The sequence below is a fragment of the Chiloscyllium punctatum genome, chromosome 1 (genome assembly GCF_047496795.1).
Source record: "Chiloscyllium punctatum isolate Juve2018m chromosome 1, sChiPun1.3, whole genome shotgun sequence".
NCBI classification, from domain to species: Eukaryota; Metazoa; Chordata; class Chondrichthyes; order Orectolobiformes; family Hemiscylliidae; genus Chiloscyllium; species Chiloscyllium punctatum.
Genome location: NC_092739.1, coordinates 35,095,861 through 35,111,892, shown reverse-complemented (window position 1 = coordinate 35,111,892; position 16,032 = coordinate 35,095,861). Strand labels below are relative to the sequence as shown.

At 40.7% G+C, this 16,032-nt stretch overlaps 1 protein-coding gene across 5 annotated transcripts in view; it reads left to right on the top strand.

Moving 5' to 3' along the window:
• prdm5 (PR domain containing 5) overlaps positions 1 to 14,074 on the top strand; it is a 338,261-nt gene extending 324,187 nt beyond the window's left edge. For all 5 annotated transcript variants that reach the window (XM_072590339.1, XM_072590428.1, XM_072590191.1 and 2 more), the window contains 2 exons: positions 361 to 465; positions 13,396 to 14,074. In XM_072590339.1, coding sequence (XP_072446440.1) covers positions 361 to 465; positions 13,396 to 13,560 — 270 coding nt within the window. In that variant the 3' untranslated portion in view covers positions 13,561 to 14,074. The remainder of the gene's footprint in view (positions 1 to 360; positions 466 to 13,395) is intronic.
• The last annotated feature ends 1,958 nt before the right edge of the window (positions 14,075 to 16,032 follow it).

The following is a 16,032-nucleotide window of genomic DNA, read 5'->3' as shown; positions in this document are numbered from 1 at the left end:
TAAATATGCATTGCCTTGGAATTTAAAGTAAATTAGGTGCATGTGTAAAACAGGTAGGTTTTTTTTGTTTAATCTAATCTATAGTATTACACAGAACAGGATAAACTGAAGAAATTCCTCCAATGGCAGACATAACTGCTTTATTAAATTACTGATGGGTGATGATAAGGAAATCTGGAAGACTTGATTTTCTCAGCCTTTCCTGACTTTGTTGCAATCAAGTTAACAATTTTCACAGGCTGAACCCCTTCAACAGAATATAAAGCACATCATTCTCTGCAGCAAGTACCTCTTCAGTTATGCTGGGTTTCTGCATTGACTCACTCGCACTTTTTCTATTGTCATGTTTTGTTTTCCCAGGAAAAGCCTTACCAGTGCTCAGAATGTAACAAGGCTTTTAGTCAGAAGAGGGGCCTGGATGAACATATGAGGACTCATACAGGAGAAAAACCATTCCAGTGTGATGTAAGTAGCTCAGTCTAATTTTAGAACATGGATCATACTACTAACAATCAAATAAGCACTTGTTCCAAGTACATAATGAATCAGATATGAACATTGGGAGTAGGAGCAGAAGTAGATCATTTGGTCCATCAAACTTGCTTGTCCAGCCAAGCAAATCATCTACTTCGATGCTATTTTTACCCCGCTATCTTCATGTCCTTTGATTTCATTGGCATTCAGAAGTGTATGGATTTCTGTCTTGAACATGCTAAACATGGTGCATCATTTCCCAGAACTGTTCTCAATAATCCCTTTTATCTCAGAATCTGGCCTGTGACTTTTCCAATTTATGTGAATTGCGTGTTCGCTATTGATAAGATTCTGTGCAACTATGCCACGTCATAAAATTAAGATTAAAAATGTACTCTAAGTTATGATTCTTGGATGTTATATAGTACCAGATGAATCTGATAAATTATTTTGTTGTTGGTGATGCAAGTGAAGAAGCTTTTGGCTGGCAATATCCAGATTGCTATTCAGTACTTTAACTTATTTGCAGATTCAATCAAGAAAGTAAACTAACTCAGCTTGAAAAGATTAGTAAATGTTTCATCTCAAATATATAATGAATAGGTGACATTAGATGACTTCACAAAGTCGTGTTAGTTATTCTCTTAAGTTAATGTAAAACATGAAAGGACTGTATGCAATCTACATGTTCCCAGTACTGTAGTCAAAATAAATTGTGTTCTCTCAGCAGGATGTATTGTTACATCAACATTCATTAAAGGCTCTCATTAAACTTGAATTTGTTGCTGATTGTGTAGCTGCAACTTTGATCCTAATTACCCGGGGAGCCAAATCTAAATACGTGATTTGAAATGGAACAACTGTTTATGATTACATTGACACACAGAAGTAAAACTCGTATAAGACAAAAATTACATTCTACCAACCTTTCATTATCTGATGGGTTTTGTTTAGTCATGTACTTCCATTTATTCATAATGGGACAAGTACCATTATTGCCATTGTCAGCAAGGCTTTTAATGCACAATTAAAATCAGTCAGGCATGTACATCATGAGAGAGATACATTAGTGCTAGAGACTACAACCTCAAATACCCTGAATGATCTATCTATTAAATCTTCAGATTTGTTGTCTACCTTTTGTGCTAAAGGAAACTGTATGTGTTTAAAAATGTGAAAGTTATTTTGCAAGAAGCTTACATGAAATTGTGATTTCATTGACCTCACCCAAGTATTATACAAGTCTGCCATTGAGAATTTCCAAGTCATTCTTTTGCTTTCTCTAACAAGACCATGAATTTGTCTCAGTTAGACAGAAGTAAAATAAATGGAAATAGAAAGAGCTGAAATGTTCTGAAGCAACACTCAACCTTTGCCCATCATCCATGGATAGTGGGGGCTTGTTTGCAGGGATTGTGGCTTCTGGTCACAAAGACGCTGAACATTACAGGAGTAGAATCATAGAAACCGTAGTGTGGAAACAGGCCAATCTGCCCATTGAGTCAACACCGCCTGTTTGAAGAGCATCTCAACCAGACTCAATCCCATACTCCATCCCTGTAACCCAGCATTTCCCGTGGCTAATCCACCTAGCCTGCACATCCCTGGATACTATGGACAATTTAGCATGACCCGTCTTTGGACTGTGGAAGGAAACCGGAGCACCCAGATGAAACCCACACAGAGAATGTACAAACTCCATATAGACAGTCTCCCTAGGCTGGAATCAAATCTGGGTCGCTGCACTGTGAGGCAGCAGTGCTAACCACTGAGCCACTGTGCTACCTATAAGTCCCTTCCTTTTCAGAAATCTCGTGAAATAATGCCAAAGACATGTGTGCCAGAGCTCAAAGGAAGGAGTTTACCTCACCAGGTACACACCTCATCGATATGTTTACCATTTTCATCTAACGAGACTCTATTTGTGAATGTAATTAGAGTGGCCTGGAGTGCTAACTTGCCCTGTCAGTGCCTGATTGAGGAACTTGACATTAGGGAATTGGGATAACCAATCCTTGCCTCTGTTGCTGACCAACCCTGCTGTCATGACCCCCTTCCCAAGATCACATTCCCTCTGTTCCCTTCACCATCACTCACATCTGTGTGGGTCCATCCTTCATCCAAGATCTCAGGTACATGCAGTACTGGTAACAGCCACCATCACCCCAGTGGCACTGCTGAGTGCAGAAGGGCAGCTCGCTTCTGATTGACCAGTGGGTGAGGCTATGCTCAGCTAAGTGCTTGAGTTGGAGAAGATGCATTATGGCTTGGCTGAGAGTCCACAGGATTCCACCTAGCAACCAGAAATTTTCACTTTGTATCTCTTCTCCGCACTTGCTGCATGGCCTGCATATTATTTCTATTTTCATATCAGTTAGAACTGAATCGTCTGAATGCTCTGTGCTGTAAACTCAAGGTTTGGGAATGAAGTTAGATAGGCACTGACAATAATGCAGGGGCCATGATGTTCAATTAACTCTACATGTTGGACTTAATGCAGACAGGATGGTATCTTTGTGCCAGAACAAATAAATGCTTTACTTCTCCCTCACACACCGCAATGCTGCAAGCTTCATATCCATGTGTTAGAGCTTCGGTACTTGTTTAATTGGCACATTGCACAGCCTTCGCTGACAGGTTTCCCTTTTTCTCAAAGTTAGTGCACAATTGAAGGCAGCAGGTACTAACTGGAAGACCAGCACCATTTTGGATATTGACACTGAATCTTTCTTCGAGGGTACATTGAAAATTGGATCTACACATTGAGTGACACGAGGAAAAACTTTGCTGCAGTTAGAATACTGAAGGATAGCGCTGGTGCCAGAGGGTGAGATTACATCTGAGTTTTGATGCAAACAGCTCAGGTGATGATTTCTGTGGGGCAGGTGATAAAGAAGATGAGAAAGTACATGTTACAAAGTGCTTGGTAAATAGGGAACCACCCAGCAGTTGAGAAACACAGAATGGTCCTGAACTAACTTAACATAAGCACTTATGCTGAGTTTAAATGCTGTCTTTTCCAGAGCAGAAATGGTGATTAACTACAGCAGCACAGCTGTGGACACACCTACAATTCGGCATCAGATGATCGACTTCTCGGCTTCCATTGCATTGAAATTTTTTTTTTCCCCAAATATCTGAGTGGAGTATTAGAAGCTCAGAATGAAGCTGTGTAAGTTCAGGCTGCTGTCACCATGGCTGCAGAGAGCAGTGTTCAAAAGGGCTTGTGGGTCCTGACAGTAACCCGGCAATCGTATCCCGTCACATATTACTAGAATGGCCTTGGGGAAGTGGCAGTAACTGCATTGTGAGGAACTCTGTTGTTCCCCCCTCAGTATAATCACACTCTCACCATGAGCACTCCTCCAGAGCCCTCAATATTGTCTGTCAGCCACCTATCCAAACTCTCCCTGTGAAAGGCAGCAGGTTTCCACTAGCCCAGCTACAGTCAGTGGGGTAACGCTGGGCTAGAGCACCAGGATGGGCATACACACGTGGACAACATGTACCTGGGAATAGACAGGAGTGATCAGTTTCTGTTGTTATTCGTTATCATGTGATTACGTTCTAAATGTATTTTGGGGTGTTTACGTTTTGATGGCTCTTAGTTCCAGTTGCAGTCCAGGGCACATGTGTTGGTCAGTGACAGAGAAAAGATGAGGAGTGTGAGATTGTTGGTGAAGTGGGGGGCAAGTGGACTTGCAGTTTCACTGATATTTCGCTCGAATCAGGTTGTCCACATGCAAATGGTGGAGAAATGGGATGTTCAACTTTTTATTTTCTTTCCTTTGCTTCCCCCTCCATCCCTCTCCATCCAGCTGCTCCTCTCTTTGTTCCCGATCCTCACTTTCTGTGGAGAGCTGGCCACAAAGGGTTGTGTTCTCACTCTGGTGAAGCTGCGCAGTATGCAGCAGATCACAGCACTCCACTGTGTTGCCCAGAGCGCTCTCGGCAGCAAATACATTTCAGCTTGCTCCTGGTCAGGCAGCGGACCCACCTTGTGTACGTGGGTTGGAAACTGGAGTCAGCAGTTACGTTGTCACTGGACAGTCCTTGTCAGTTAGTGGCCACCCTTCAGCATCAAAACTGCAGCTGGCATCGAAAACATGCACCCTGCCTGCTGCCCAGAAGCTGGATTAACCTGTTTGAGACACTGCATATGGTCATGCAGCCACTGGCCATTGTGAGAGTGGGATCCCTCTTCTTGCTGGAACCTGACTGCATTACAAAGCAGCTATGTGGCAGGCCATGGCAGCTTCTACCATGAGAAGCCTGCAAGCTGAGTAAACTGGCTCAACTCTGTCGGCTAATCTTTTGGAAAGAGTGACTGAAATGAACTTATTTCTGTTTGAACGCTTCGGTGACCACTCCCTTATTGCAGACAGTGGAGGGAAAACTGTGAGACACTGCCTGTAGCTGCTGTATCTGCTTGAAATGTCAACTGCATTTTAAAAAAATCATTACTGTGGTCACCTGCACAGCCACTGACAATACTGCCTTACCCTGTTCTGTGGTTAGAGTCAAGAGCTGCAAAGATGCATCCTGATCGATTGCACTCTATTGAGATTCTGCGAATGATTTGCTCCATGAACACCCCTAGCCATTCATAATTCAGTCCAAAGAGAAGTGGCTGCAAGCTACCCCAAGCTGGGAGTGGTTGGCATTGCAGCACCATCTTCCAGTCTCTGGTTGTTCTCCTGGTCATGCTGCTTTGTAAAGGGAATGCCAGCTAGTGTACCTCTGTCCCAGAGCAACCAGTATGTAACCTACACATTAACAAAAATAAAGTAGTGCAACATCCGCCATGCCATTCTTTGCAAACGATAGTGGAAAGTGCCAAAGGTTTGTGGAATTGTAACAGCAGCAATAAGAGGCCCTCCAGCACCCAAGCTGTAAGTAGTTGACTATCCACTGACAGAGTCCTGGTGGGGATAGCAGTAACGGCCTTCTTCCTTAAAGCTGTGTGCACTTAAAAGAGATTGGTGCATTGGAATGGCAGAGTTGATATCAAAGTAGTACTCCATGTTTCTTGACATCATGATTTGTCTGCTGTGCATAGTTACTGCACATGTTCACAGTATGTACAGCAGAACATCGATTATCCAAATGACACGGGCTGGGAGTATTTTGTTTGGATAATTGAATGCTGGATAGCACAGTTTAGCCAAGCATCCAGACCTTACAGTCTTGTTCGGATAATCCGAAATGCAGATAATCGACATTCGGATAATCGAGGTTCCTCTGTAACACTCGTGCCAATGCCAAAGATTTTGCATCACAAGTGTGCACGTGGGTCCAAGTCCCATCCTGAACCCGAAGCAAACTCTTAGCACCCTGTAACAGCTCTTGCTGAGCTACGACATCAGCTAAGTGCATTACGTTCAGCAATGTAATCCTTAACATCTTTTTCTAAGCTTTTTATGACCTGAACAGAATTAACGCCGTTATCAGAGATACAAAGCAGATACCCAAGCGCTTTATTTTTTCCCCACTGACTGATTTATTTCTATTGCTGGAAGAACTCAGAAAAAAAAACACTCCCTTTCATTTTTACAAACTCACATTTAGAACATTTGACTCTATTTAACAATAAGTGGTTATTTGATGTGCTGCCAGTTTCCCAAATTGTAGGTTGAGAAGATGCACGCCTTAACATTTTGGTTTTCAGAAACGCTTGACCACGGTCCCTTTTGGGGTGTGATTGGTTTGGTGTGGTGAAAAGCGAACTGCAGTCCAGTAAAGAGTCTGTGTGTTCCTTACAACATTGTAATTTAGTTGGTTTCAAGCGGCATCATATTCGGCACAGACCAGGTGGGACGCTGGGTGTGTTCCTTTGCTGCACTGTTCTGTGTTCTTAACTGGTTGTCCGAACGTGGAAGTGGATGCATTCAATTTATAGCAGGCACTTGTCAGAAGGCAATTCATATGCTACTTGTTGATTAGATCAGGAACAGCATTAGTACAGACCTGCAAGTGTGCATGTCTGAAATTAAAAGGCTGTTGGCTGGTGCAGAGTCTCACAAACTATCCCAAGGCTTTGCTTCTTACTGATGCTCATATCTGTGGTATCAGAAAACTGAAAAAGATGTTAAAAAGTGAAGAATTTGAAAAATGTTGGAAAATTATGAATAACATAATTGCCATATGCTACTAAAGCTGTTCAACAAATAGGGTGGAATTGTCACTTGATAAATGTGGTGGGAAGGACAACTAATTGAAAAAGTACGCACCGCACTCTCCCACCACATCAGAAATCAAGCTCTGTTCAAGAATGTCCACAAATGATCTACCTGTCCTGCCACCAACTGAGGCCATTAAGTACTCAACTAATCACATTTAAAGGGCCTCTACTCTGGATATTTCTACTTGCCCAACAGCTGGGAAAAGTGGCTGACTTTATGAATGGCATACCAGGATTTTCTGTCTGCTGAGTTGGGGTGGGGGGATCTTCCACTTGCCCCATTCTGGGGTCAATTGAAGGCACAGTCAGAGGGTAAGAGGGTGCCCTTGGCTTCAAACCACGATACCTCTCACCATACAATCATTACCCCCTTTCCCAAAAGTCCCATCTTCTCATCTGTGCAGCATCAGTCTCCAGCAATTGCCTTCAAGTCCCAGTGACTGTTGGCCTCTGATTGTCCAGTCTTGTCACTTCAGTGACAAGGTTCCTGATAGGCCACAAGCCTACCAGACAGCACTTAAGTGACTGTTTGGTTGGATTGTGATCTAATCAATTTTCTCACTGAAGGGCTTGAGGGTGTTGGTCATCGCTGAAAACAACCACCCGCACATTTAAAGCAAATAAAATTAAGCATCCACCACATTGCAAAGAAGATCCAACTCATCAGCTTGGCCTGATAACTGGTAAGTAACACCTCATTCAACTGACACAAGTGCCAGGCATCTCCAAGAGGGAATCTAACCATCTCCTGTTAACATTCAATGGCATTGCCATCACCGAATCCCTTACCCTTCATCTTGCTATCCACATTGATCAGAAACATAACTTCACCAATCACATAGATACTATGTCTATAAGAGCAGGTCAGAGATTGAGAGTTCTGCGGCAAGTGACTCATCTCTTGACTCAGTCTCCCCAACATCTATAAGGCACAAGTTGGAAATGTGGTGGGCTCTGCATAGATAAGTCAGCATGCAAGAAGTTCAGCATCATTCAGGGAATAGTAACTGGCTGGTTTACCATCCACGATCAGTATTCAGGTCCTCCGCCAGTGCTAGCAATTCCCAAGATACAATGCAGCAAATGATCGAGACATCTTCAACAAAATCTCCCAAAGCAGCGACATCTGCCACCTGGAATAACCAGGGCAACAAATGTATGGAAATACCGTGAGTTGCCAGCTGGTATCCTGGGCATCTCTGCTAAACTGCACTGTGAACCTACACCACAGCCAACTGCTGTGGTTCAAGAACGCAGCTCACTGCCACCTTGTCGAGGACAGTTAGAGAAGGGCAATAAATGTTGATTTTGCCAGAAATGCACATAACACGTAAGTGACTTTTTAAAAAACAGACATTGGGACAAGTTTGTTTTTTAGATTTATTTTTCTATCACTGCCAAATGGGAACTGGAGAAATCAGACTATGCAACTTTTTGTCTCCTGGTGTGTAGAGTGGGTTTCTTGTCAAGATTTTATTCTCTTGCATAGAATCTTTGGGAGCTTCTTTCTATATTAAAAAAAATGTAAATAAAGGCAATCAGATTTAGCCTTCGATTTTCCAAAATTGTTGTCCTCTTTAACTCTTCCAATTTTAAAATGAGCTGTCAAAACTGGCAGGATGTGTAAAGGAAGCATAAAATGGTTTATGCACAATTTTATTTTTCAAAATGTCGGGGTGCTGCACTGTGTGTTTGTGTAGTTCCATAATGGGATATTATATAGAGTCAGTGAGAAAAGGTTTAGAGAATTATTTTAAGGATCAATATCCGCCCTACACCTAATGAAGCAACTTTAATGGCTGTTGTTTCCCTTAATAAAAACAAAATACAATGGATTCCGGAAATCTGAAAAAAAAACAAAAAGTGCTGGAGAAACTCAGCATTTCTGGCATCATCTGTGGAGAGAGAAATAGAATTAACATTTTGAATCTGGTATGGCTCTTCAGAGCCTGAAGAACTTCAAAACAAGAGTTCTGAAAAGTAGAATCATCTTGCACTTGAAACATCAACTTTGTTTTTCTCTCCACAGATGATGTCGGATCTGCTGAGTTTCTCCAGCATTTTCTGTGTTTGTTATTTCCCTTAACTCTTTTGCATCACCTTTGTCTTTTTCTATTTTGGCCTTGGGATCATTTATAAGATCCGATGATTTGTAGCTTACATGTTACGCAATGTTTAGTCGGGTCATTATTTTTGGTCTTCTTTTTCTGAATTGACTGCCCTTTTTACCATATTGCTAGGGTTAACCAAAAAAGGAATGACAGCTGAATCAACATGTTCACCTCCAGACCTGTCATTGGCTTTGCCTCCTTCCTGCTGTTTCATTTACCAGATGCTACCTCATCCAGCACCCCCCCATCTGTGTTCTACGTAATCTGTCTCACTGTGCTGGTATTCGCAAATGTTGTTGAGAATGATGCCGAGAGCTGGCTTGTTCTGGAGCACTGAAAGTTCTAGCAAGCATTCTGCCAGAACAACAGGAGAGGAAATCAGTTTCAATGCTAATTTCACTATGTATCTATGCACAGAATCTGATCCAGTATTCTGCATGTTTTCCATTGTTGTGGGTATATTTCATTAACGTGAATAATGAAGAACAAGGTGCAATTAGGACAATGTGGTACAAGGCTGAACTGGAAGGAAACTGTGGCATTGCCTTTCTTTATCTCCTCAAAGCTCTCAGAACAGAGACATGGAAGTGGCAATCTCAAGGTCATATCATTTCTTGACCTTTTGTCAATTGGTCTGCTCTTTTCCTTTCTAGGAATAATGTTTCCACTTCACTCATCGGGAAGACCCTTGTCAGCGGCACATAGACAATTTGAGAATGAGCGTGCGTGATTTAGTTAAATTGGTTGAAATTTGGTTGCCATTTGCACTGAAAATCGGCATTTATTTGTGATAACCCATGATCCTCTCAGTCAGGAAGTTACATGTTATAAACTGCATTAGCCTGCAAGGATAGTCTGTGACATGATATCTTGGTTTTAGGATACCATATGGTGATATATATGTGCCCAACATGATCTCCAAGTCATTGGATGAAGTGAGGTACAAAGGTTCATGTAAAAGATAAGGGCTCATGCAGCTAAGTGTAATAATCTGTCCACCTGGCGAGACGTTAGCTGTAGAAGTAGGCCATTCAGGCATCAAGTCTGTCCCACTACTCAATGAGACTATGGCTGATCTCCTAATCTCAGTTCCACATTCCTACCTGTTCCCCATAACCTTTGATTGCCTTACCGATCAAAAAATCCATCTAACTCCGCTTAGCAACTCAACCTCAACAGCTTTTTGCAGGAAATTTCCACAGATTCAGAGCCCTGTGAGATAAGAAATCCCTCCTGACATTGCTACCTTAACTGTATGATCTCATATTCTAAGGTTATGCCCTCTGGTCCTAGACTCTCTGTATCTAATCTGTCAAGTTCCCTAATATTCTTGTCTGTTTCAATAAATTCACCTCTCAATTTTCTATATTCCAATGAGTACAGGCCCAGTCTATACCTGGTATCAGGCAAATGTCCCTTCTCTGGACTGCCTTCAATGTTAGTATGTCTGTCCTTAGATAAGAGGCCCAAAACAGTTTACAATATTCCAGCTGTTGTCTGACTAGTGCTTTGTATAGTTTTAGCAAAATTATGCTAGTCTTGCCCTTCATTTTCTTTGAAATTAAGGCCAACATTCCATTTCGCTATGACCCACTGAACTTGCATGTTAGGTTTTTGTGATTTAACAATGGGGATTCCCACAACCCCCTGTTCTGTAGCTTTCTGCATTCTTTTACCATTTAAATAAAATTCAGCTCCTATATTCTTTCTGCCAAAGTGTGTAACCTCACATTTCCCTACATTATATTTCATCTGCCAAGTTTTGGCCCATTTAATTAAATCCTGAAGCTATTTTTTTCTAATCGAAGTGAGAAATATCCTACGGATATCCTCTCAATTTTGCAAACATTTGCTCCTGAAGCATTGGCCCTTAAATCAAATCAACTTTTTAAAAACTCTTTCATGGGGATATGCATTGTCGACAAGCCAACTGTTGTCTCACACCAATTTGAGAAAGTGGTGGTGATTCTCCATCTTGAATGGCAGTAGTCCGTGTGATGTAGCTGATCATTTATTTGATCATTTGTGCGCTTTGGTGTTTGTGTTACTTAGTTGTGCATTTGCTGTCCATATATCCATAAAAAAAACAGGACTAGCTATACTTCAAAAGTAGTTCATTGGCTGTAAAATGCTTTGAAATCTCCTGAAAGATTCCGAAAAGGATTTAGGCTTGTTAAAATACTGCTTGCAAAACTCAGCCACATGTTTTGAATGAACAGTAGCTTCTTCATCTTATTAAACTTGCCTCCTAAATACATTTGCCTCAATCCCATGCTTATATTTAAACGTGATCTCCATTCCTGTCTTTCTGGGATTTTGCTTTAACTCTTTGATAACTCTTATGCCAGTAAACTCTGGACCCCCTTTGTTATTTTGATTTGTGTGCAGCCTGTTCCGTCTTCCATTTCCTTACAATATTGCAACTTGTAGTAAATTCAACTGGACATTTATGCCTCCAAGAGGAAATCTCAAAGTTGTGAAGTCAAGCTAACCTCTTTATGACCTAAATGCTGCTTTTTGCCCATGAGATCAGTGGCAAATATTTGATACCAGTTTTCATAAGGTACAGATATTTGATGCAGATATTGATCATTTCAATAATAGGAGTACTGCATTGAACCTCTCTGGTTAAATTTATGTACAGCTATAAGATTACACTATAGGAATATCCATTATACAAGTGACTGTTGAAAACTATCATCTTTATTTAACTATATAGTACTCTATTTTATTATTGATTTTCTAAACTATCATCGCTAATTCAAATGCTTTCGTATTTTTCATGCCGCTTTAAGAGCTGCTGTTTATTTAATATCGATAGCTAAAATAAAATAACAAACAAATGAGTTAACTAGTTAATAAATGTTCGCATAAAGTCCTTTTTTAAGTGGTGCATTAAGCAATGTTTACTGCTCCATGCTGATTATTATGATTTGAGTAAAATAAATCTCATCAATAATGATTACCCAGAGAAATATGTCTGGAATATTTTACTCATCTGAAGCTTACAGAAACAAAAGAAACAAAAAGAAAATAAGTTAATTTAATCCCCAATATGTATGCCTACTTTAAAAAGTTTTGAAGTCATACAACAATCACTTTTGGGGTCGAAAAGCGTGGAACTGGAAAAGCACAGCAAGTCAGGGAGCATCTGAGGAGCAGGAGAGTTGATGTTTCGGGCTGAAGCTTGTCATCATTCCTGCTCCTCGGACATTGCCTAACCTGCTGTCAGCTTCCAGTGCCACACTTTTTGACTCTCATCTCCAGCATCTGCAGTCCTCACTTTCTCCAACAATCCTTTTGCCAAGTAACTTGCAGAGGAACTGAGAGAATTTTAGGTTCCTTCCAGGGTACTGAAAAGTGCTTTGAATTACCACACTGACAGATATATTTGTTGGAATGCCGATGCAAAGGAATTGCAGCATCCATCCATTTTGTTTACCCCCACCTCAAACACAAGAATTTATCATCAGTATCTATGCAGTATCGATTAATATCACACCAATTTGTTCCTTGCAGCCAGTCAATCGCCCATCAAAATTTTAATTGAGCAATGATTCAGGAAATGGCAGTAGAATTCCTACAGTGCAGAAAAAGGTCATTTGTCTTATCGAATCTGCACCGACCCTCTAAAGAGAGTCCCACTCAGACCCCACCCCATCCCTGTAACCCCACAGTTACTATGACTAATCCACCCAGCCTGCACATCCCTGGACATTAAGGGTGAATTTAGCATGGCCAATCCACCTAGCCTGCACATCTTTGGACTGTGGAAGGAAGCCAGAGCACCCGATGGAAACTCACACAGACACAGGGAGAACATGTAAACTCAAGCAGCATGGTGGCTCAGTGGTTAGCACTGCTGCCTCTCAAACCAGGGACCTGGGTTCAATTCTCGCCTCGGCGACTGTGTGGAGTTTGCACATTTTTCCCGTGTCTGAGTGGATTTCCTCTGGGTGGTCTAGTTTCCTCCCACAGTACAAAGAAGTGCAGGTTAGGTGAATTGGCCATTCTAAATTGCCCATAGTGTTCAGGGATGTGTAGGTTAGGTGCATTAGTCAGGGGTAAATGTTGAATAATAGGGTAGGGGAATGGGTCCGGGTGGATTACTCTTCGGAGGTCGGTGTGGACTTGTTGGGCTGTAGGGATTCTATGATTCTACACAGACTGTGACCCAAAAATGAGATTAAACCTGGGTTCTGGAGCTGTGAGACATCTGGACTGCCCCATACCATACCCTTGTATCTGAGTTAAATCTATAATACTGTACAACCAAATGATTTTAAAAACAATGAGAAACAGTTTGTTGTCATTCCATGTGCTCACTGCAAACTCATTTTTAAAAAATGCCAAAAATAATAGAAAAATGCCTGAATTACCAACAACACTGAATTATTTTGATAGAAATCAATCCTGTCATAATTGTTGGGATTCCAAACCTGCACGTGGAAAGAAAACATTTTTTGGTTTCTTTTTCGTAGATCCTGTTCAACTGTAGTGACTGAAACTCATTCGTTGATGCTCTACTCACCATCTAATGTACTTTTGTTGTACCCTATATTGGGTTTAAACGAGGTTATATTGGGTTGCTTTCTTTCATTGACCTCTTTTGTTTCCTCATTATTTCAGGTCTGTGACTTGTCATTCAGCCTTAAAAAAATGCTGATTAGGCACAAACTGACCCACAACCCAAATCGGCCAATGGCAGAATGCCAGCTCTGTCACAAAAAGTTTACAAGAAATGACTACCTCAAGGTTCATATGGAGAACGTGCACGGAGAGACAGACAGTTGAACCTCTAGTTTTCACATTCCATCAGAGAACTTCAAAATTCCTGGAGCTCGGACAATTTATTACTCAGTGCAGTGGTTGACTGCAGATGTCAGTGTTACTGGAATACTTTGCCTTCCAGAAACGTCTGAGTTACGAAGTATTATCCAACAGCTAATATGTTTTAGTTTAATGAAAATGACAGCATGGGAGATGTGCAGAGTTTAAAATTCCATCTTTCAAAATATGTTTAAATTACAACTGGTAATCCACTGTGGACCTTTCATGCAAAAATTTCCATAATCTGTATACTCTTCATTTTAGTAACGGTTGACTGATTAAATACTGACACTTTGTGATTGTTACTCTTGAGTGTAAACAGTACCAGAGGATTTTGTTCTCCTGTGCAGGAAATCTTTTATTACAGGTTTCAGATCATGTACTGCAAGGCAGAGAAACATTTCTTTTTACCAATAATAGTTATTTATGTCACAAGAAACTTTATAACTGTAGCAGCACAAATTAACAAAATATATATTTCTTGGTATTCTTCAAATAAAATTAGAAAAATGAAATTTAATTCTATGCCTTCCATTTCTTCTCTTTCCCTTTTTCTAAGTTTGTTGATTCATTTTCTGTTATTTCTTACATAGTTACCACTTTGTAACTGTAATTTGACATTTTTATGCTGTGATGTTGTTTGTACTGATAGTTTAAGTACTTAGATTCTTGCTTTCTATCATCAAGCACACATTAGTGAAATCTAACCCCCAATCAACTAAACCAAAACTCCCTTGTAGTCAGTCAAACACTGAGCATCGATGTTTGACTTTGACCGATCTTTAGAATAATCAGTTTAAGCTTTGATGTAGTACTTAGCAAATTTTGAAAGCTTAACGTAGCTGAAGCACTTGAGGAGATGACTCATATCATCATTATCTTAATCGTAGTGGGCTATGTTGTATCAAACTAAACACTTGCTTGTATTATGTTTAAGCAGATTTGGTTGAGAAGTCTTTGCTTCAAATTTTAGCCTGGTCTGCCTCAAACAAAAATGCATGCCTTTGTTTAGATCATCATTAAAAAGGGAGTGCTGGTGGCATGTGTATGTTTTTTGCAGGACAGCAAACACAAATCCTCTTCATAACCATTGTCCACTGAAATCATCAAATCCAAATGGAATATCGTATAAACATGCTGAATATAGGTATTCCACATTGGGATACAATCAACATCAGGGGCACATTGTTTCCAGATGCAGACCCACAAGCATTCTTCCCCCACCCACTGCACAGGCCAACTAAGGATGGGCAATAAATACATGTCTTGTATGCCAGTAATACATGGATACTTTGTGATTTGTGAGGGCTAGGAAGGTTATATATAATTCTTTAATCTACGCAGTGACTCTAATTCTTATATTGCAATATTTGCGCAAAAAGTTAAGAAATAGACATTAAAACATATCTGTTACATTTGTTTTGCATTCTTTACTCAAAATATGCATCTAACTCTGGTGCATGTATTCCTAAATACTTTGACTTGTTTTTACAGATTTTTTAAAATCAACTTATTCAAAGATGTTATAACACATCTCAAGAGCAGTAGGATTAAACCTAGACCATTAGGTCTAAAGATAGGAACAAGCCACTATGTCACAAGTGCCCTTGGTCTTGGTCGATGCTTAAGCCCGAAGCATCGACTCTCTTGCCCTTCGGATGCTGCCTGACCTGCTGTGCTTTTCCAGCGCCACACTTTTAGACTCTGACTCTCTGGCATCTGCAGTCCTTACTTTCTCACAATCAAGTAATACAAAGACTAAATGATTATTGCTCAGATATGTTGATACCCCCAGCTTATGCTTTTCTACATTTGCCAAGTATATCCATCTTTGTTTTTCAATTTTGAAATATTCAAGAATAAAGTATGTACTACAACTGCAGTGAATTATGCCAAATAGTATGAATGTCACTGCATTACAAAATGTCAGTGATGATCAACCTTTCACCACACTACCCTCCAGAACTCAGTGTGGCAATGTGGTGGCCAAACTGCACATGGCCAATACCTGAACATGCAAGACCTGAGGTCACTCCACATGAATTGCAAACAGATAAGGGTGAGGAGAATGAACATGACCCCCACACCCTACCTACACACGCACGCAGACATACGCCTGGAAACTTGCTGATGTGGGGAACATCAAATTATTCCCTGTATTTTTTTAAAATTTATTTCTGATTAAGTAGTTGCTTGGTAGTACAGAATTTAAACTGAGCCCATATTTATTGGCTCTAAAAGTATAGTTTTGGGGAGAAATGGCTATTTGACCAGGGAAATGCATCCAATCAAGTGCTGACAATTCTGTGTGCTTTCCTGTTGATGTGTAGGACGGTGTGGGGTGGGGGACCTATGACGGAAACATTGGCAGTCAGAGACAAAAGATTTTGTAATGAAACTGCCAAACTAGAACCATTCAGCACTGTCAGGCAGGAG